This window comes from Camarhynchus parvulus, chromosome 10 (genome assembly GCF_901933205.1).
Source record: "Camarhynchus parvulus chromosome 10, STF_HiC, whole genome shotgun sequence".
In the NCBI taxonomy this organism is placed as follows: Eukaryota; Metazoa; Chordata; class Aves; order Passeriformes; family Thraupidae; genus Camarhynchus; species Camarhynchus parvulus.
The window spans coordinates 11055558-11078028 of NC_044580.1; the positions used below are offsets into that span (position 1 = coordinate 11055558).

Consider the following 22471-nt stretch of genomic DNA (forward strand, 5'->3'; position numbering starts at 1 on the left):
TCAGAATTCTTAATCCCATTTGAAATGTGTTAGGCCACAGTGCTGTGGATCTTGCCGTACACATTGTAGTTTGCAAGGAAGTGATGGGTCCAAACATGTACACGTAACTCCATAGCCAAGCAATAGTTTGAATATTGGCAATTTCTGTAGTGTTCTCTTTGTGATAACTGCAGACTGGCATACTGATGGCTCTAAGATTTGGATGTATAGATTGATTAAGAAAATACCCACAACCTATCCAGCAATTACTTTTGAATGTAAATAACAGAAGCCTTTGCTCTGCTGTGCCAGATGAAACTCGAGGACAAAATATTTCTTCAAAAGAAGACATTGAGTAATAGTAATGCAGTAGTAGTAGTTTAGCTGCTCTCAGCTGTTTGTGACTAGAATCTGAAATGAAACAGAGCTCATATCTTGGCAGTGTTGAGTCCTATGTGCTTCTCTGATGAGTCTCTTGGGTTAGACTCTTAGGAAGTATTTACATGCCTAGAGATTTAGATAAGCACTTGGTGAGGTGTTCAAAAGCATCCAGGTCTCTAATACCTCTTGGCTTACTTAAGGGAATGTGGGAGTATGTATATGCACGTGTGGGTGTGTATAAAAGCTGCTGATTAATTCTATTATTTTGAAGAAAAATCATATAAAATTAAAGTGGAAATAGCATTCCAGCCACTGAGTTATTTCACAAATACTGCTATGCTTGTATCTTCTCTTCCTGTAATTTTTTTGTTTTATTCTTGTTTTTCATTACTTGCCTGTATTTGTTGAAGCAAAAGAAAAAGTGGTTAATCCTTGAGCCTTCTGACCTGCGTGGAAAAGAATGTCCTTTGACGCATCATTTTGCAGAATTTAAGTTATCACTCAAAATTTGAAAACTTGAAACCATTTATCATACCTATTTTGACATGGAAAATAGATATAAACACTTTTCTACATACTGTATACAGTAAAATTTCTCTTGCATAGATTGTGCATTCATCTCTTAATTTTTGCAATAAAATCTAGAATTACATTTTCACAATAAATAAATAAATAAATTGTATTCCCATATAAATAAATTGTGCAACTTACAATTTGTGTCCCATAAACATAACTTCACCTTGGTTTGCCTGCTCAGAAATGCAGATAGAATATTTTATTTAAGGCTGCATTCCTCAGGGCAGATAGTGAAGATCTGGGACTCTGGCATTCTCATTTCAGACTTAGCAGTTTACTGTGTGGCCAAGGACAAGTCAGTTTAACCCAAATTCAAGCATTTATTCTTGTAGTTCCTCCCCTACATTAATGTTGTATTAGGAGCTTGGATGTGTGGTTTCAGCCTGTATGAATTTGTTCCCCATGTTTCCTGAAGCATCCAAATGGCTAAAGAGTATCTCTTGCTGAGAGCAGAAAGTCTGGAATCCAGACATGTGGAAAAGCAGCACAAGTAGCAGGGGCTTGCTTTTAATGAGGCACTTGAGACCTTTGGAGTGTCACAGAAAGGGTAAAGCTGTCCATTACATGCTGAGGATAAAATATTCTGAAATATGCTAAGACCTTTCAAAGGACATGCTTGCTTAGAGCAAGAGACAGCACCCTTCTCAATGTGCAGGCTTCTTTGTAAGTCCAGATTACACAGTCTATATTTACACATACTTTGGCTGGATTTGGTTAATAAAGTTAATTTAAAAGGCTGCATGATTGTGTGCAGACTGGATCAGCTGGGTACAGGATTTTGAGTGTTGACTAAGGAACATAAAGTGCCCAGCATTCCTGACCCTACTTAAAATTCTCTTTGTGGCATAGGCTTACTTGTAGAACAACTTCAAGCTATATCAGAGCTAGAATTCAATGTCTGATGTTTCTGTTACTAAATTAATTTTTAAAAAAGCACCCAAACCAAGCCATATGTAATTTTGTGCTTAATTCTTGCAAAAATTACATACAAGAAATACACTAGGAAGAGCACAGGAATCATATGTGGTAAATTCTCAGTATCACTGTCAAAGAAATGAGATTAATTATTTTTTTAAACAGATATACCAAATATCAAACTGATTAATAAATCTTTTACTAGTTGTTACTTAACTTTAATGAAATGCAGGACCATGTCTGGCATATTGGCCTGTTTTTGCAGATGACTTAGTTGTTTAATGCCAGGTACTTTGTCTTACCTAATCAATTGTAGACTGAGACCAAGAGGTGTTACTATATCTTTTGCTGATTTCTTGAGAGATGATGAGTTTCTAAAGCACATGAACAGAATTTTTCAATCTGTCAAGGCCTTTAATATACTCAGGTCTGTTTCCTTTTTGTTTTCTTTCTTTGTCTTGAAAAAGCAGGAATCAAAAACTATTTAACACATCCTGGAGTTCCTGTCAGCAGAAAGGATTGCAGAGATGCTGGGAACTGGGAGCTCTGGTCAGACACCCACATCACAGACATTGTGCGGCAGATCTTTGTGTAAAGCCCTCCTTAGCTTGGGTAAAATGGCTGCCCTTCTCTTTTGAAAAATTTCTGTTGTGATAATCCTCCCACATGGCAGAATCTTTTGTTTAGACTACGTGAAATCAGGCTGTTTGACTAATAACACTCTAAACTGGTTTTTTCCATCTTTTTTTTTGGATTGTGTAAGTCCTTCCTCAAGAAAAGACACATTCCTCAACCAGTAACCTTGTTTGCCATGTTCTTGGTCTCTGTGCCTTTTCCTTTTTCTTTGATTGGGTTTCCCAAGCAAAGGCTGTAAAGTTGATTAAATACATGGACATGTACCCAGGTGTCCTCTGCAGTCCTTATTTACAGAAGTTGATCTAAGTTAGGAGAGTCCACACTACATGGTACAGCACAACTGTTTATAAAAGAGTTGAAAGCAGCAGAAATTCTTGTCTGCATAGGTTGTGAGTATCTCACACAATCAGTGGCAAAGTGGGTTGTTGGGGGGATTTTGCTGAAAGACATCTTGGATTGTGAGGTGTATCTGGAATGCCTACTGAAACTCCTCCATCAGTGGGGAGTGCTGTCATTGCTCAGTCTCCCTAGATGTACCAGGGCTTGTCAGGGCTTTCTCAATCCCAGAACACATGGATTGCACTATTGCAGCTTCCTTTCTGAGCAGAACTGAGCTGCAGAATTGGGCCTTGGCCAGAGCTGTGCTGCTGCCACTTGAGAGCTGAGGCTGTTCATGGATTCCTCCTGGGAGCTGCAGGTTGCCCCTCCCTGTGCTCATGGGCACTTCTCTCTGCAGGAGCTCATGGGGAGTTCTGATGGACTGGATCTGTTCCTGTTGATGCTGGCAGCTGGAGGGGTGACTCTAGAGGGCTCAGCTGATTGCCTGGCTGGGCTTCTCTACACTTTGGGTCATGCTCAGCTCTGAAGAGTGTGCTCCATGTTAGGAAGTAGATTGGATAATAGTGCTTGACATAGATTTGCATGGGACCTTTCAACAGTGATGTGGTCAGTTCTGAGCTTGTGTTCCAGTGGCAGCTCCCAGAACAGCTCCATGTGCGAAAGAGGTGTTTGGGGGCACCCTTGGATCCCCCTTCCCAGGCAAACTGCTTCATAAACACCTTTCTCCTCTGTTCTTCTCTAGGGGGCATATCCCTGTGTAACTCAGTTCACCTTCTTCCTAAAAATAATCTTCTTGTTGCTCCTGTTTGCCTGAGAAGTTACAAGTAATGAAGTAGTGGGTTCATAAATATTAGTGAGACAGGAATGTTCTTTGTGAATATAAACACTGTGGCAGTACTCTCATGCATTTTTTTAACTTTGTTTGTATGATTCAGAGATCTCTTGGTAGAAAAAGTATGTTTTCCTTCTAGGGAAACAGACCCTTGAGATTGATATTTTTGGTATTTTAATTTTGTTGGCTGCAGGGACAAGATTTGTCCCATCAGAAATCCCTGAGGAAGTTGATAGTGTGAGCATAGTCATGAGGTGTCTTTGAAGTACAAGCATGTCCTACATGTTCTTTATGTTTCTGCTTTAAATATCTGAGCATAGACATCTTCAGTGAAACATTAGGATGTGAATTCCTCTGGCCATGGATGTAGTTTTCTGGAGTTCTGGTTCAGCTGCTTGTTGTAGGTAATGAATTATGGGTGAATCATCCAATTTTATGCAGTACTTCTTTGTTTCCATGAATTTCTATAGAAGTGTACTCTGCCGTGAGTATTGACAGAATGCTGCTTGAATTTTGTATCCTCAATGTGATTATAATTTTTAATGTGTTCATGTCTCACATAAATTCCAAAATGTTATTATGTTTTATAATTATGTATGAACCATTACCAAAAGAGAAAGCTGCACTTTCTTAAATACCTGTGTACATGCATTGTTAAATTCAGAGATATTTTATAGCACTTATGCTGCCATGGGAGCAATAACAAGTATTTGACTTCCAGGGCACAGCTTCTTGCACACCATAATATTGATTAAATAGCAGTACAACCCAATTCAGCTGCTTGATTAATTTTTCAAAAAAAAAAAAACCCAGTTCCTGCTGCTGCTGTCAGAAATCTTTTCTACCATTTTACCAAATGCTTTGGGGAAATCTGTGCCACTGTTAGCTGAAAAAAAGTTACAAAATGCTTCTTGTGAAGGTGATGACCCTCTGAGCTTGACATGTGAGGTGCTGAGCACTCAGGGCTCCATCCAGAAAAGCACTTCAGCACCTACTGAGGATGAACTGCAATGATTTGCTGGAGGTGAGCCAGAGTGCTCTGTATTTGTGTGACTGAAACATCTGCACTTTGTAGTAGACCCTCTATTTATTTTGGAGGGTAGAATAAATCTTTTTTCTTTAAAGTACATTGGAGCAAGAGAATTTTTGTTTCCTTTGAAAACACAACGTAGTGAGGTGACCCCAGAGTTCCTGCTGTCCTTGAGTGTTTAACCTCTAAAATGAAGGATTTGTCTTTTCTCCAAAGCATTAGGATAGAATGAGCTATGTAAGTTGGATTCAAAGAAGAGGTCCAAGTACCAGTACACTTTCATAGTTTGGTTTTTTCTTTATTGTTATACGGGTATTTTAGGAGACAATATCTATTTAGGTATATATTACCATTTTCATTTGCAGATGATTTTGTACCCAAGAGACAAGTGCTGTGTTTCTTTAGTCTTTTGTTTAGACCTGAATTTGAAAGCGTGCATCTTAGTTTAGTTCCTCAGTGTGGGGCTCTGCTTTTTCTTCTGAGCATCCAGACCTGTAGAAAATCTCCAGAAATCAGTCACAGGGGTGCCTGATAGCTGCCAATTCACCTAGTTAGTAAAGAATATTTTTTTTTTTTTTTAAGGAATATTTTTCTATCATGGTGGCAAACTTTGTGGAGCTGGCTCTGCCAGTGTGCATTCCTTTAAATGTTTACTAAAATGCAAGACCTTAAACTGTGTTGTAGGTCAAGTTCTTGGTGGTCTGCAATACATGAACTAGTGGTAATATTTTTTTTTTTGAGTGTGGGAGTTAGCAATTTATATGAAATACAAAAATCAGGAAAGAAGAAAAACAAGCAATATGCATAACATTCTAATAGAACTTGAAAGCAACAAACAGGGAATTATAGATATTTGAGGTTAAATTACTTTTGATCTAGAAAAGAGGCTGAAATCTTGGTCTCTAATCTGATAGTGCATTCTGGAAGAGGACAAAGAAGAAAATCTATCCCTCCCCTCAGGATTTGAATACTGCAAAGAGATTTGACTTTGCCCTGCTAGCCACCTTATTCTTCCCTTATTGTTTATTGCAGGCTTAAATAAGATCCTTGGGAAAGCTGTTAGCATTGTCACATTGCATTAAACCAAATCAAACACTTACATGGCTGCAGGGAAATTGCTGGAACTTTTAATGATTTATTAAGAGAAGCATAACTATTGTGTGTTAACCATCCTGGAATGTAGTATTTTGTACTAAGTACTGTATTTAAGATGTACTTATTGCATTTTTGCAGTTTGGCCCAGTTCTGTTTCTATGGGAAATGTAGCCATACAGTTACATTATTTCCTGGCTCTCCCTGTGTTAACTTTGGGATGAATCTATTCATTTTCCCAGTTGATTGCTTGCTTCCTTTTTAGAGAGAGAGGGAAATAAATTTAAAATCTTTTCATAGCCTTGGCTTTTTTGTCAGAATAAAAAAAAATCTAGGTTTTGCCTCATGGGTTTGACAGCGTGCATATTTATGACAAATGTAGGAATTTTCTATCCCATTAAAGTTTCAACAGATAATTTCAGCAGCTAGTCCTTCAGAACAAAATAAATTCTGTAACTTTGTAAAGAGTCATTAAAAGCTCTTAAGCCTTTAATAGAATCTGATACCTTTCATTCAGCCTTTAAATAGCATGGGCTGATTTCCTGGCCAGGTATGTACAAGAGAGTTTTTCTGGCAAGCCACTTCTTTCAGCCCTGGCTGAATAACAACAAAAAAACTGTGATGGTTCAATCCTGGTTAGAGTGTTGCAAAAGAAGGGCAAAACAAGTGAAACAGAAGGTCAGAGCATGTGTGCAAGTATTGGCTGGCAAGAGTCCCATTGACTTGTATTATAAAATACCCAGTGGATATATTAAAAAAAAATAGGGTAATTGTTTTGAGAGTTTTATCAGCTCTCTGTTGATCTGGGATATTTTTGGCAGCTTCTTATATTCAGTAACCTTCTATAGTGAAATATGAAAAACTAGTGTAAGTCAGTGGATATGATGCACAAAAAATCAGTAAAATATGGCATTTTTCTGAAGCTTGTTTGTTATAATCCATATAACAATGGGGAAATATACTATTCCTTTGCAATAGAGATAAATCGTAATATTTTTAACATATTTTTTCACTATTTTTATTTTAAATCTTGATATGTTTTTAGTTTAGAGTTTTGGTGAGCTGTCGATTTTACTTTAAAGTATGAACAGCTCAGCTCATGTGCTGTGTTCATGAAATCACAGAGTGTTAAGGGGCTGGAATGGACCTTAAAGATCATCCAGTCCCAAAACCCCCTGCCATGGACAGGGATACCTCCCCCTAAACCAGATTACTCAAGGCCTTCTTCAGGATTTGAACACTGCCAAGGTTGAGGCAATGCTGCATCATAACAAAACACATCAAAGGAAGATTATATTATCTGAAAAAAAATATAATGACAAAGAAGCATAATGAGAAAAAAATTCTGAATATTAGATTTATAGAAAAAAACATTTTGTCAGATAATTTCTTGGAGTATAAATGCCTTAGCAGATAAATATTGAGTCTTTTCAGACTGTAACAAAATTGCAAGTTGCATTTTGATTTGTAGCTGGATATACAGAACTAAAATAGAAATCATAATATCTGGAGGGGTTTCTTTCAAAGCCTGTTTGTTTTATTGCAGTTTTTTTTAAAATGTAAAATCCTACATAAGCCCACCAGAGACTTTCAGATTGTTTATAATACAACATCATATTTAATTTTTCAATTTTAAAAAGAACAGTAGGATCTTGCAGGAAGTAACAAGCAAGGAGCATTTGTGTACAAACTGCAGTGTTTCTTCGGGCAAAAAGGTCTTACATAGAGCATGCAAGTTTTACCATTGAAGGTAATTTGCTATCATGTGTGACTTCAAATGAGAGGTGATAATACAAATGGCTGATTTGAAAGTATTTCCATATTCCTGATTAAGCTTTGCTGCTTTTTTCTTTCTCTCACTAAGTCTGATATAAGTATGATGGATAGAGTTGAACAGACACTTGAGAGAAAGAAATTTTTCTTATTGCAGAGGTGTTCTCTGAGTGTGGGTTTTGATCCAGAGGCAGGCTAGGAAGGCTAGATCTAGAGGAAGCCTTCGCCAGAAACAGGACTAAGGAAAGGCTTTGGCTTCTGACCTGCAGAGGAGCAGTAAAGGGCTGCTGGCCCCCTGGTGGGAACTGCTTTTTTTCACAGACACAAATTGTGGCCCTGTCTAGTCAAATGGTGCTGAATCCATGTTGCCCAGGTTCTGAATTGGGAGGTGAAGGATTTTTCCTGTAGAAGAAATTCCAAGCTCCCTCAGCATGCATTCCTTGTGTGATGGCAGCAATTCTGTCTTCGGTGAGGTGGCTTGTAAAGCCTGAGAGATACTGCCATATAACTACTCAGCTCCTCAGCTGGGCATCCTCTGTTTATGTTCAAAGCATTTTGCAGCTTGATATAAAACATGTAAATGATGCTCAGCAAATAGGCAGGGAACTAAAACTCAGCAGCTGTCTCCTTTGTGCATCCATTTTCAATAATTAATTGGATATCCTGTGACTTTTAATTGTGAGAAGGGTGATGTTAGTTTTACAACTCCTAAATTCAGTATGATCATAACAAAGGCTTTTTTGTTCCTAAATGCAAGACTAATACAGCTATTCCAAATTATACCAATATGAAATAAACTGTAGAGATGTAAAATTTAATTATAACCATTAGAACTTTATACCAGTTTTTACTGCTGGTATCTTAGATGGCTTACAGACTTTAAGGAATCATTTTTTATGGAGCATTGTTTTTCAAAGGCAATTAGAGCTCAGGGTAAATACCATTGAAGAAGTGTGTCCTTGGGCTACAAATTGCAGTATCATTAACGTTTGCATAGAATGAGGAAAGCTTTTTAACAAAATTGTTTTTCTTACGATCAGTATTTTTTTGTAGGTGTGTGTTAGGTTGTCTTCAGAGTCTGTATGAAACAGTGTCTGCAGATCCCCTGGCTGGCTCTGAGGAGTTGTGTCCACAAGCCATTGTAAAATAGATTTAGAATTTTATTGTTGATTACACTTTCACAGTCAAACAATCATGTTACTTCATTAGGTTTATTTTTCACCATCATATAAATGGATTATCTGTAATGGGACAGCTATGGGCTACTGAATGTGGGTTTTGCAACTTTGCCTGAGAAGGGTAATTCCTCCGCTGCACTCAGCCTTTGGAAAGGGTTTTGGGAAACCACAGATCTCTTCCTTGCCTGCTGGAGAAAGAAGACATGTGTGAGGCTGTGGAAAATGGCATTGATTATTTTTGGAATTAACAGTGCGCAGACAGGAGACAGAAACTGTTATTGTGGAGGAGCTGCAGAACTCCTGACAGGAATTCCTGCTTTTCATGCAGCCTTGTCATGTATCTTTCTGTGTCTGCTCAAGGACTGCTCAGACATTCCTGCAGAGACCGGGGCAGTGTCCTGCTCCTCGTGTGACCTCAGGTCACTTCTCTGCTGTCATGTCTTACAGCAGCAAGATGATGACCCACAGGAGCTCACTGGTATTTGGGCTTTTCCATCTGTTTTATCTGCTTTTGTGCTTGTTCTGTCAGTGCTCTGGAAGAGAAGTGATCCTGACAAGTGTGTGTGCCGCTTGGCATATTAAGCATGAAGATTGTGAGTGCTGCTGTAAAGCCAATAGAAATAATTAGCTGTACGTCTCTCTTTGAACTCACATTTTCCCTTAAGCAGGACTGTTCTCTGTATGGTAGCAGTGATATTGATGCAAGGTCAGCCACTGCTGAGCTCCCAGCTCTGCTTCATCAGCTCCTTGCTGGTTTTTGGCAGGGCAGTGTCCTCCCGCCACACCTGTGCCATGCAGGCAGTGGCCGAGGACAGGGAACCGTTGCACTGCTCAGAGCCCTGACCCATTTTCAGGTTATGCAAGTCCCCAAGGCCCTTCTAATTCAGTGAGATGGATCCCCTTTTAGAAGGGGCTGAGGACAAACAAAACACTTGACTGGGGACAGGTTTGGGGACCAGCAGCAGTCAGTGAGCTAGGTTTGGATTTCACATTACACTGTGACAGTTTCAGTGATAAAAGCCAATTAAAACCTAGAACTGTTAGGTATTTTTGAAGGAATTTGATGTTGAATATGTGTTAAATCACTATCTAGTGGAGGGATGCTTTCAAAGGCTGTTTCACACTGGGTGAGGATCTGGCTTTCTTTTCATGCTGTCACAGTGCAGGTACCATGCACTGCAAGAAGCAGATGGCTGAGTTCTGCTCAGTGGCTTATTCCTGGCCATGATTTACTCAGTGAGGACCACAGTCAGGTCTGACAGCCTGGAGTTCTCACACCAAAGTTGGTTAACTTTTAGCCTTTTCAGAAGGTTTACTGTAATCAGTCTGAAACTGGTGCTTTGAGTTTTTGAAGAACACCTGACATTTTTACTTTGGTCATAAAGGAGCTCAGTCTCACAGTGGAGCATTTTCACAAGTCTGTTCCTTCCACAGAATTGCACACAACTCCAGCAGCAGCAATGGGAGCTACATCCCTGAACGTGCTGGCACACAGAAGGCACTCAGAAGTACAAAGCTGCAGAGACTCACTTGAAAAGGTTACTGTGGATTTACCTGCAGTCAGACTCTGGTCCCTGTGCTGAAATCTGCAGTGTAGGTCATGCCTGTAGGGTGCAAGCTCTTCAAGCATGAGAAAGCATTTTTTTGTTTGCTTGTTCTAAATTGGTATCAGGTACCTTTGTCTCTTTTGAAGGGCAGGCTTCATTTCCAAGACTATTTACTTTTGTCCTGCACAGTTACCTCAAATGGATGCTGGCTATTTTCTGGTCTGGAGTCAATTCCTGTAAATCTGAGAGATTTGTATTCTGTAATTAAATAGCAATACCTTTTTTTGTGTATTAAATTTATCTTTTTACAGCTATTCAGTGAAAAAATAAGTGGAGCAGAAGGAACAAAGCTAGATGAGGAATTTCAAGAGATGGAAAGGGTAAGAAAAGTCACATTATGTTTTTCAATATTAAGCTATTGTAGAATCAGAAATATTTTATGTTTCAAGTGATTGAATAGTATTGTAGATTTACCTGGGGGAGGAAACCCTATAATGTGCTTCCAAACAGAAGGATAAAAGGATAAATGCAAATTTGTCCTTGAGCTTTGTCAGCTCAGCCAAGGGAGAGGAGACACCCTCAAAGGCTGTTTGAGCAGAGATCAGGTTCCACTGACACCTCTCGACAGTAAAGAGAAATTCCTCCAAGAAGGAGGCAGAGCATGAGGAGGAGCCTTCCCCGGCTGTGTGGGAGTTTAGAAAAGTCTGTGGTGTTAGTGAGGCTTTGTAAATATCACAAAGCCTTTGCATCTGATAAAATTAATGATAAAAATCCGACTACTTGGGCCAGATTTTCTCCTGGTAAAAGATCATATCTTTTAGTTTAAACCCCTGTTCAGAAGTTTACATGAAATTGACGTTTGCTATCCACGGATGAGTTGTATTGCAAACTAAACAATGTTACTGCCAGTTTCTGCTTTTACAATTGTTATGTGGGTTTTTTTTTAATTGCCCTTGTCTTTCTATGTATTTTTAATGTTCATAGTGGACTTGCTTTTCTTTTTCAGAAAATTGATATTACTAATAAAGCTGTAACAGAGCTTCTGTCCAAATCCACGGAGTACCTTCAGCCAAATCCAGGTAGGATAGGAACAATAGGTATTGGAGTCTCATGTTTTATTACTTGGAAATTAATTCTAGGTAAATAAAAGCTAATTAGGTCATCATTGTGAGGTTTCTGTGTGGAGTTCTGCAAAGTTCTTCTAAGAAATGAGGAGAGGAAGTTGGCTCTGGCTGTGATTGTGTCCTGCATTTGCTGTCTGCAGTATTTCTAGTCAAGGAGCTCACAACCAGGACTACTCAAAGGAATGTGAGTGTCAGTGAATATTTGCCTGGAGAAATGATGCTTTTTTAGTTGGGAATAAAAACTAGTTTCATATGACCCATATTGTGGAACGGAATCTTTTTTCAACTTTGGACTATGAGGTACTGACAACAAAAAAGTCACCAGTCTGAGCTTCGTGACTTTGCATGTGAAATAATTTATTGCTTTAAATAGATTAGCTTTAAAACTGGTTTTATCACTTTTTAATTTTTTTTTTCTTTTTCTATGTCCCTCTTAGCATACAGGGCCAAGCTGGGAATGCTGAACACAATGTCAAAGATCAGAGGACAAGTTAAAGCCACAGGCTACCCCCAGACAGAGGGACTCCTGGGAGACTGCATGATACGGTATGGCAGAGAGCTGGGCGATGAGTCTATGTTTGGTGAGTTGTGCATCTCCTCTGCCAAGATTTCAGATAAAGTCATTTGCAAAGTGTTACTCACTGACATAACCTGTGTAGTTGGCCACTGCAGGTAAGAGGGAAAGTTAAGTGCAGGGTCAGGGGATGGTTGATACAGCTCAGAAGCAGAATGCTCCTGCGCATTTGCCTGTGTTGCAGGTGGGTTTGATAATACTGTTACTGATCTCTGTTATTAAGCATTTTAGTTTCTAAGTCTTCAAACCTAAATAATTTAGGGTGATTCTTAAATGCAGTGTATTTCTTTTAACTTTTATATAAAAATGACTCTACTCAATTTGAGAAGTAAACTAAAGGAAAAATTATTTTAGAAAGAAATAAATAGTAACACTGGATGATTTTTTAGTAATAACTTGTGTACCGTAGGAAGAGAATTTTTTTTCCCTCTGATATCTGTTGGGTAAAAAAAACCCAAAATGTAATTCAGAACAAAATTTTCTAGTTCCAGTTTTGTATAGAGAGCAAGCATGACTTGCATTATTTTCTTTTTTACTCTTCAAGGGACTGCAGCAGATACAAAGATACCTATTTGAAATGGCTGTTTTAAAAGACAAATTTTCTGCTTTTACATATCTTGAGATATAAGAGCCTATTCTTTACCACAGGCCTTGCACTACTGGATGCTGGTGAGAGCATGAAGCAAATGGCAGAAGTGAAGGACTCTCTTGATATTAATGTCAAACAAAATTTTATTGATCCTCTACAGTTATTGCAGGACAAAGATTTAAAAGAGATTGGGGTAAGTTTTCCGGGGTAGAGCTTCACTTAGCAATAATCAGAGTCAAATCAACCCTACTTCCCTGAGATATTTTTCTTGAAAGCAATAAGGTAAATAAATTTTGTTGTAATAGATTTTCTGTCTAGCAAAATACTGACAAAATCTGCTTAGGATGAATGCTGGACTATTTCTCCCTTGTCTAACTTACTCAATTTGCTACATTGCTTGTACAGTCATTACAAGCGGAGTGAAGAGAATGATATTCTTTATTTTTCTTCTGTTTTATTTTAATGAACATTTTTATTAATGCTTATGAACATGTGAGTGGGCTGTGATTTACTGCTAGTGATTATCCTATCTTACCATCTCTGTCAGCCTAAAGCTGTTTATAATGGAGAATGAATATAACTGTTAAAAAAGGCTTCTCAGGGCAAACACAGAATGATCTGAATAGTGTCATAAAATGTTGAAGTGCCATATGCCACAATAGGAAAAAATACAGGATACTAAGGAACACATTTTTAACCTTTAGAGTTGAGTTTTTCAGTGTTTTTATTTGCAATGTGACAATTCAAAGAAATCCAGGCAGTCTTTGTCTGAGTCTGTTGATTCCAATGGGTTTGGGTAATAGGCAAGTTAAAACCCTGATGAAATGCAGAAATGGAAGTTATTTTATTTGTTTACACATAAATGAATGTGGAAAGCATAGCAAAAAGATAGCAGTAATGTCTGTAGCTGTCTCCTTTGAAGCATAGCTGTTTTCAGTTGTGTTCTTCTGAGCTGATGAAAAGAAATTGTTTGATGTTAGCTTTAATGAGCATTTTGTACTGTCACTTTGAGTCCATTCTGTGAGTCTGTCAGTCCCAGGATTTTTGGCAACAGAAAAGCTTGTGTAGTTTTATCAGATAGAAGTGTCAAGTTGATACATAACAAGAACAGGAAGAATACAAGATTTTTTGGAGCACTACTTTATGAGGGGAATATAACCCCTTAACTTTTAGTTGTCATATTGCAGATAATTCAAGATGTAAAATTGAATTACATGTAGAATATGGTGATGCACAAATATTTAAGTTGGATCCTGCTTCTCTCCACAGCTCAGACAATCTGTACTGTGGCACATTCAGTGAAGTCCATGAAGTGAATGTCTAAAATAGGCAAATCAAGGCTGCCAGTACCCCAAGTGCTGCTGAAGGACTCTTTACTTAAAATTTCATTCCTTTTTGTGCTGGTGCTGCCTTGGGTCATAGGGAGGGACTGTACAAGTCTCTGAGCCTTGTATTTCCTCAGGTCTGCATATATTTGCATCCATCACTGATATTTCCTGAGATCACAATGTGTTTGTTTGGGCATGTCTCATTTGGTCCTTCTCATAAATGCTGTGTCTCTTTTAGCATCACTTGAAGAAACTGGAAGGGCGCCGCTTGGATTATGATTATAAAAAGAAGCGTTTTGGAAAGATACCCGATGAAGAAGTTAAACAAGCAGTAGAAAAATTTGAAGAGTCAAAGGAACTGGCTGAAAGAAGCATGTTCAATTTCTTAGAAAATGATGTAAGTCTGTGCTGTATCTTTGTTTGCTGCAGTACATCCTGGAGGGGCAAATGTGTGGGATTGGTTAAAGCCAGTCCCATCCTTCACAGGAGGTAAGGTCTGAAAGCAGAAACTCTGCCTCTTCCCAATTTTAAATCCCCAGTCAGAGAAGAACAGAATGCACAGCTGAGGATGGGAGAACTCAAGAATGTCTTCTGGAGATACAGTGACTCAGACAAGATGGCCACAGAGTAGCCAAGTAGGACTAGCTGAGAGTAAACTACAGTTTGGTCAGTGAGAGGGTGAAGGTTGGGAAATTGGTGTAGTCAAGACCTGCTGCTGAAAATATAAGCAAGGGCATGTACCCTCTGAGGTTTCTGAATTTTAGCTCACTTATAGACAAAACTTCCCTGCTGATGTGGAGTCTCTGAATGATTTTACCTCGGAAAATCATTACTATTACTCTTTGGCTCTGTGAAGTCCATAGAGTGAGTTTGTGGCTTGGGCTCAGATATGTGGACTTTGGCTCAGAGTCTAAGTCCATCATGAAATTATGTCTAAATAAGGAGCAGCTGTGGCCATTCAGGATAGTCCTCTCTTCTGTCCACACACAGAGGAATAGCGGGATGTACTTTCTCCTGCATAATCATGGAATTGTAGGAAAAGAGAGCTGGACCTACTTGGGCCTATGCAGCATCACAGAAAGGCAAAAAGTAAAAAGTGTGCTGTCTTCTGTGGGCAAACTGCAACAGTGAGGAGCTGTGAAGTGGGAAGATTTAACTGCAAGCAACTTCACTCTCTGTGCACACCCAGTTATAAAGCAGCCAGTAGCTCCTGAACTGTTTGTAAGTGGGACACATTTGTTACAGCAGTGTTTAGTGGAAGGCAGTTAAGTCTCTTGCTGTTTTACCAGGGTAAGTTAACGAGGGCAGCAAAAGCTGGAACATGCTATTATCAACAATTTCAGCACTGTCCCACTGTAGGCTCTACCAGTTGCCTGGTTGCAGTGGATGTGTGTTTAGCAATTCTGTCTTGCATGGGCAGCTGAGAAATGTTTCAGGTACTGTTTATCATTAGCCAGAGTGCCAAACTAAGGATAAAAGAGTGCAGGAATTCAACTGGTTTAGCTCAGCCACTAGAAAACAGATGAGTTAAGCATTCTAGTGTAAGTAATTCTGCCTTTGGGAGGGGGTGAACTATATATCCCTCTGAAGTTTCTTCTGTACCCATTTCCTATTGTTTCTGTTTAAAGAAAACTGTGCTCTTCCCCTTCCATTCTTGTGCTGACCCAATCTGTCTGTCCTCCCAAAACTTCACATTCTAGCCTTGTTGTCTAACCCCAAATGGTCTCACTGTGTTTGTGGAGATCTTAACTGCAATCACCTCCTTCTGATCCTTTCCAGTTCCCCAAGTATCTCCCTCCCTTGGTCTTCTTGCCCTGAAGTCTGTTCTCTGAGCTCTGGTTCCCAGCCATCTTGCCAGGTGCCTTTCCCAGGCTCAATCCTGATCCCCACCTTTCTCAGGTTTTTGCACAGCCAGCTGCAGACCTCCCACATTGACACTGTTGCATTCACTTCTTATCAGATCCATCTTCCTGCCATTCCCACACAGCCAGTCCCAGCTTCATCTTCCTAAGTAGCTTTTAGTCCTTCAAGTTTCTCTGGCTCTTTCCCAGTCTCTCTTTCTCTCTTCTCCTAATCCACAGCTCCATATTTCTCCTAGCTCTTAGTTGTCTTGTTTGGACAGTCCTTTATCCATTTTTTCTGACCACACATCCAAACCCCAGGCACTTTGTGTGTTGTCCTCAGCTGTTTATATTGCTCTCTTCTGACTGTGATGGGATTGTCTCAGCTGTTGGTTTGATTCTGTGCATTTCATTTCTTTGTGCTGTGTGACAGTGTTTGGCTCTCTTGTAGTCCTGGCAGAATTTTTAATGATCTTTTTAACTGAGTAAAAGCAGACAAAGTATAACACAAAACTGCCATGGGTCCATAAAACATTTGTAGAACGTTTACTCAGATATTTTCTTATGATCCAATGTCTGAAGACATCATGATGGAATGGAAAGATGTCAGACTTCTTGGGGGCTGTCTTCTTAATGTTGTCTTGAAGACAAATATCTGTTGCTGCTCCATACGCCATACAGCTTGAACTTTTCAGCTTGTGTTAGGGGAATGAGATTATTTGTTACTTCATGAATAATAATATTTTGGTTTTTCTTTCTCCTTCACATTCTCCCTTTCCTCATCATTCATATTTTTGAATGATTGGCTAATATGTTTTAAATCCAAGTAGATAAATCATGTTTCATTTATCAGTTTATAAATGCTGCCATCTAGTGAGGTAAGTCCAGATCATTTCAGAACTGCACTTTGTAAATATTGATAATAAACACTAATGGATCTGAGTCATAAGAGCTGTCACAGTGTAATTTCTTCCAGCATTGATCAGAAAAGCTCCACTTTCACCTGCTGAGGGGTCATGTCCTCTTTAATGTTTTGGGCTTGGGTGTTGACAGACAGCTGGCTTGGAAGTTGAAAGCAGAAGGGATTTGCACATTGTGAAAGGAAATGACTAAGGACCCAGCCCTGAGTTAGTGAACTCGAAGTTACACCTCAGTTTTGTTCAGTTTCCAACTGGCAGTTTCTTTGCTAGAATCACATGTGCTCTTTTCCAATAACCTCTAAAAGGTACTGTGGTCTTTTGAGATACCAGGTCTGTTTTAAATGATCTGTTTGTTTATCCTTCTGCTGAATGTACTGCAGAGCTCTTACAACTATTTTCCTCTGTCTTTCAGGTAGAACAAGTCAGCCAGTTGGCTGTGTTTGTAGAAGCAGCACTAGATTACCATAAACAATCCACAGAAATTTTGGAGGACCTGCAGAGCAAGCTGCAAAACCGGTAAGACAGAACCCCTCGGAAAATGCTGAACCTCTGCTGCAGCTGAGGTTCACAACGTTGGAAAGCCACTGAAGCAACAGATCTTGTAGCACCACCTCCCAGATGCACCTTTGCTGTGCTTTGTGCCAGACTGAGCTCCATGGCTTTAAACCCCTGCCACCTGGCAGCTCCTTGCTGTGCTGGGAGACTTTAATGTAACACAGGATCTGCCCAGGGAGCTCTGAGTGTGTGCAGAATCTCTCCCATCTGTGGTGGTTAATGGGGACAGCCTCCCTTTGTTTGGAGGTTTATTTCAACTTGCATTCTTGGAGTTGTGTTTTGGAGGATTTGCTTGAAAGTTGGCCTGGTTTTTTTGCGATTAAGAGCTATAACAAAATTCTACAGCACAGTTAGGAGCAGCCAGCTGGCCAGGAACAGAGCTGTGCTTAACACATGTATGAAAAGCCCAGGTACTTTGTGTCAGCCTAAGGAAAGGGAGAAATGTTGTTGTCACTGGTGTGTCACTCAGGTCACCAGAGACCTGATGTCACTGTGGTGTAGGCAGGGCCAGGAGAACTGCTTGGGGCTTTCAGCTCAGGGTGGCTGTGGGGGCTGTGAGCACTGGCATGAGGGCAGCTCTGCAGACACCCTGTGCCATCCCAGCTGGAGGGGCCAGGGGGGCAAGGAGCTCTCAGCTGGGGCACACACAGCTAGAGGTACTAGGCAGTATTGCTGGCTAGGTGTTTTTTTCCTGTATTCCCTAATAAAAAGGCCATGTGTGAGATGCAGTCCCTGGGCCTCTGTCCTGGATGTGTTTCTCCATATGTCATTTGCAGTTGAGCTTTCCAGGGAGCTCATTCCTGCAACTTGTGCTGAACTCAGTGGCAGCTGTGGGTGCTCATCACTTCTCAAACTCAGGCTGTTAAGCTTTCTGCCTTTGTCAGCAGGACCGAAGTATTAAATAAATTAGGGGCTTGCTGAAATTCAAGTATTGCATGAGAATTGAGCAGCTTTTAGTAAAAACACACACTAGCTCTCAAACCAACCAACCAAAAAGCCAAACCCAATGCCATAAAACCAAAACACAAACCAACCAAAAGAAGCCTAAAACCAGAACCAGCAGAAGATTTTGTTACTTCACCTTTCAAATAGCAAAGCACTTAACCTGAGCTTAAGTTCTGTAAGTATTTCTTCCTTCTTTCTTCCTAAGTAAATCTCTTGCTGCTCTTCTCTGTGTTATAGGATAAATGTAGCATCCAGTCGGCCTAAGCGGGAATTTAAGCCAAAGCCTGTAATAACTACAACTCTGGAAATCGGTGATAATCAGCAGCACAATGGGATTGCCTATAGTTCTTCCATAAAATCATCAGGTGAGTCTGTCACCACAGAATTAATGTGTCTCTAGATGTTTTGCCGGATTGTTGCTTGAGGTATTTCTTGTACCATGAGAACAATCAGGCATCAGTATCTGTGCATCTGACTCCAGATTTCAAAACTGTGAGAGCTGTGAATCAGGGTTCCTCTCAACAGACTCTCACCATCTGAAATTTAGGTGTGGCATTCTCCTTGGTCTTTTAGGTCTCTGAATTGCCACTGAGGGTGGGAGGAGAGAGAGGGAGAGGCACTTGCAGAAAACAGTTCATTTCTTGCAAAGACAGATGCCTACAAGTGGGTGTGTTTGATCACAGTCTGGAGTATCTCCAGATGCTAATTTTTCTCCACAGTCTCAGAGCATAAATGATCTGTACAGGATCTCAAATATTAGCTATGTAAAATTCAGACATGACTTGCACCCTTACTGTTTTTAACATCTTACAACTTTACCATCCCCTAAATTATGCACCAAAGATTGAACTGAAGTACTTTAGGTACCTGTTCGTGGGGGCTTAGGACCCTTTCCTTTGATGACGCCCTGATTTCATAAAAAAAAAGGCAACTTTTGAAAGTTGTGTTATTAAGACATCAAAGCAGCTTTTCCTCATCTCATGAATAAAATTATTTTGCCCTTTGTCCTTAAGAACTACATTGGATAATGAGATCAGCCCAGTTAAAAAATGAAACAAATAAAACCCCCAAACCAAGCAAAAAACCCCAATGACAATATGCAGAGGAAAGAGAATGAAAAAGACAGAGATTTTTCTATAAACATTATTTGGAAGGAAAATAGAGGAGAAGTAGTAAGCCAAAGGTTCCCTTCTGTACTTGGCATGGCATCTAGGATCTTTTCCTGAAGGTTTGTTGTTTGGTTTTTTTCCCTAACTCTCCGATTTCTTCTTCCCTCCAGTCTTGTTCCTTTTTAAAGGTTGTTGGGAGAGAAATGAGAGAACTAAAAGTGAAAGAATAAAGCTTGAAGCTGTAACTTCATGCTCCTTCTAATGTCTCTTGAATTTTCTTGCACTGTGCTACAAGAGGAAACCATTATGCAATGCATACTGAAGGGGATTTGCAGCAGTTTGGCAGCATAAATCCACCCAGTGAGATCTGATTCCTCAATTTGTTTGAAGCTCCTTGTGCTGCCTGAATGCTCAGTTTTTGTGTTGCTGTAAATTGTGGGACGGAGGGAGACAACCCCCTCTGTGCATTATCTCAGGTTCCTAAGACCTGTGACACAAGGACACATTTCATCCAAAGCACTGGAGGTGTTTGCAGTAACTTCCTTGGTATTTTCACAGCACATCTGGATGAAAGTAGCAAAAACATAGCAACTTCATTAAAAATCACCATAAAATTTTTTGGCCCTATCAACTACTTACAAAGTTATATAGGATTCTTTTGCCTGTTTTGCATGTGCAGGGGAGAAGGGAGATTCAGATTCAGCATTTGTATATAAGCCAGTGTGTCAAACTGCATTACAGTGGTTTATCATTGCCATCCAGCAGTTGTTCCAGGACGTCCTTTAAGGATTATCAATCCTGCCTTTGGAGAAAGTCAGATGATGACTTCTCCAGGTTGCTTCCAGCCCACTTAGTTAAAGAAAAATCTCAGTTTTAATGAGCTGAAATTCAGTGAAAACTGGAAAATAAATGACTGCTGATCATGAAGATAGGGGAGGAGTGAGGCACTTCCATTCACTGACTCCATCCATGGACTGTTGCACTGTTTGCATCTCACTGAATGAGGAGCTGTCACTGCATCACTTGCTTAGTGCTGTCAGAATGGAAATTAAATAAAACCACCATAGAAGAGATGAAAAGGAGAAATAGGATATATGAGATAATTGTTGCCATACTTAGGTGCTAATAACATTAGAAAGACCATGTATGCTGGTTTTTTCCTTCTGAAGAAGCTATAGATGCTGTGCTTACCTCCCCAGCAGGTACAAATCATTACTGAAATCTCTGTTCATTCTCTTTTGTCTTCCTATTCCTACTCAAACATATGTCCATTTCTGTGAACTGCAATGGGCTCAATATGCCCTGCTTATAAATGGGAAAACCTTTCTGTCCCTTTTTAAAATCTGAATTGTGAAACAGATAAGATTTTTTTTATGATCTCTGATTTAGAAATGGGAACCAGGCAGTTCTAAGCAAGCAAAACTGCTAAATGTCTTAAAGTCTCCATGAGATGGGGAAATCACATTGTAATCACCTTCTTTTTGTTTAGGAAACTGACCTCCCCATCCTCCTCAAACAAGTACTTCCATGATTAATTTTCCTCACTTCCATATTGACCCTATCAAAATCCAGATCTTTAATTTCTCTGGTCCTGTCCTTCAGGGTAAGTAGTGTCTTGGTACTCAGCAAAGCCATGGAGATCTGCAGGACAGTTCAAAGCCAGATGTGACACATTCAGCACAACTGCCATGGTACAGTTCTGAGCCGGAAATTACTTTTCCCATGTTCCACAATATTTTTTCAACTATCAGCTTCTTGGAGCAGAAACACTATTTTCCTCTGTATTGTCTCTAACATGTGAGGAATATTTACTACTTATTACTTACACACATTTGCAGGGCTAGATTCACATAAACTTAATTTTTATGTTGTTGCGAGTTATTTGGCTGCTTTGAGTAAATGCAGATAAAAAATTCTCTATTTCTAATTCATTGTTATCCTCATCAATGAGCTGCAGCTGTGAGCATCATCTGGCTCATTTTAGAACTCTTTAATTGCTGTATTACATCATGCCTTTCACTCAGTTTGTTTGTCAGGTTTGACTGTTATATGAAATATATGGATCTGGTTGCCACATGCTGGAATTTAACATAAGCATCTAAGTGTTTACTCACTTTAGCTATGAGGGAGACTGGGATTAATTATCTTAGCAAGCTTCCAGTTTGTGATTATTAAAGTACAGTCTTGCTGCCTGATGTATACAGCATGGTATAGAAGGCAGAGTAGATGCAGGTACAGGCAGTAACATTCTCCCTTTGGGGAAAACAAACAAAAACCCAAACCATCACTGAATGGCATTTTGGTTTCATCCTGTAACACTCCAGGAATCATAGACAACTTCTTGCTTACCCTGATTTTGTGCTGTCCAGATCTGAATGGTCTGGAAATTAATGACAGTTCTTTTTTGACTGTGACAAGGATGTAAACTAGAGAAATAAAGGAGGTGCATATGGAGTTGCAAATTAACATAAACCCTGTTGGCAGAAATAGAAGAGTGCAATTTATTTAACTAAAAACCCTGCAACATTTGTGCAAGTAGACAGGAAAAGGCTGGAGTGGTGCCAGCAGTTCTGTGATGTTAAGCAGTGTGTGTCAGGCAGTGCTGCCCCCTTACCTTTGTCAGGGAAGCTTTGTCTCACTGGATTATACAGTAGCAGCAGCTGCCTGACTCTAATGAAGACTTTGACTGATCTTACAGCCTGGAGTGGAACTGGTTGTGCTGGCTGTGGCCATTATTTAAAAACCTTTCCAGGCTGCCAGACATTTCTTTGCAGTTCTTTGGAGCTGAAAATGAACCAAATGTGATCCATCTCTGATCAGGTAGCTCAGTGTCAGAAACTAACTGGCCTGCAGTAACAAATGAGCCCTATTGGAGGAGGTGAAGGCGAGCAACTCTCAATTACTGCCATCGCCACCCTCTGCTGCTGACAGCTCCAGAGAGCTGGTACCACTCCTATCTGGCAAAGGCTGAAAATAACTCTTGCTATTTTTAAACACAGGCAGTCCATTTTTGCTGGGCAGCTGGCTCATCATCTCTTTTTCTGCATGGAGTCCTTCAGCAAATAGATGACAACCAAGCTTTCACCTGTACCAGTGTATTAGAGTAGCTCTAATTTAGCTGGTTCTTGTAGGACTTTGTCACTACCCTGAGCCTTCCAGAGGATGAGCCTGGCACTGAGATAATGCTGCTCTGGGAAGGTTTACTTAG

General features: G+C 39.8%; 1 protein-coding gene across 2 annotated transcripts in view; it reads left to right on the top strand.

Moving 5' to 3' along the window:
* SH3GL3 (SH3 domain containing GRB2 like 3, endophilin A3) overlaps window positions 1-22471 on the top strand; it is a 42249-nt gene that overhangs the window by 17370 nt on the left and 2408 nt on the right. Inside the window, exons 2-9 of one of the 2 annotated variants that reach the window (XM_030954953.1) lie at window positions 10590-10658; window positions 11285-11357; window positions 11840-11983; window positions 12625-12758; window positions 14132-14290; window positions 17067-17170; window positions 18392-18519; window positions 20753-20804. In XM_030954953.1, coding sequence (XP_030810813.1) covers window positions 10590-10658; window positions 11285-11357; window positions 11840-11983; window positions 12625-12758; window positions 14132-14290; window positions 17067-17170; window positions 18392-18519; window positions 20753-20760 — 819 coding nt within the window. In that variant the 3' untranslated portion in view covers window positions 20761-20804. Of the gene's footprint in view, window positions 1-10589; window positions 10659-11284; window positions 11358-11839; window positions 11984-12624; window positions 12759-14131; window positions 14291-17066; window positions 17171-18391; window positions 18520-20752; window positions 20805-22471 lie in introns of those variants that run through there. The other variant, XM_030954952.1, reaches the window with a different exon arrangement.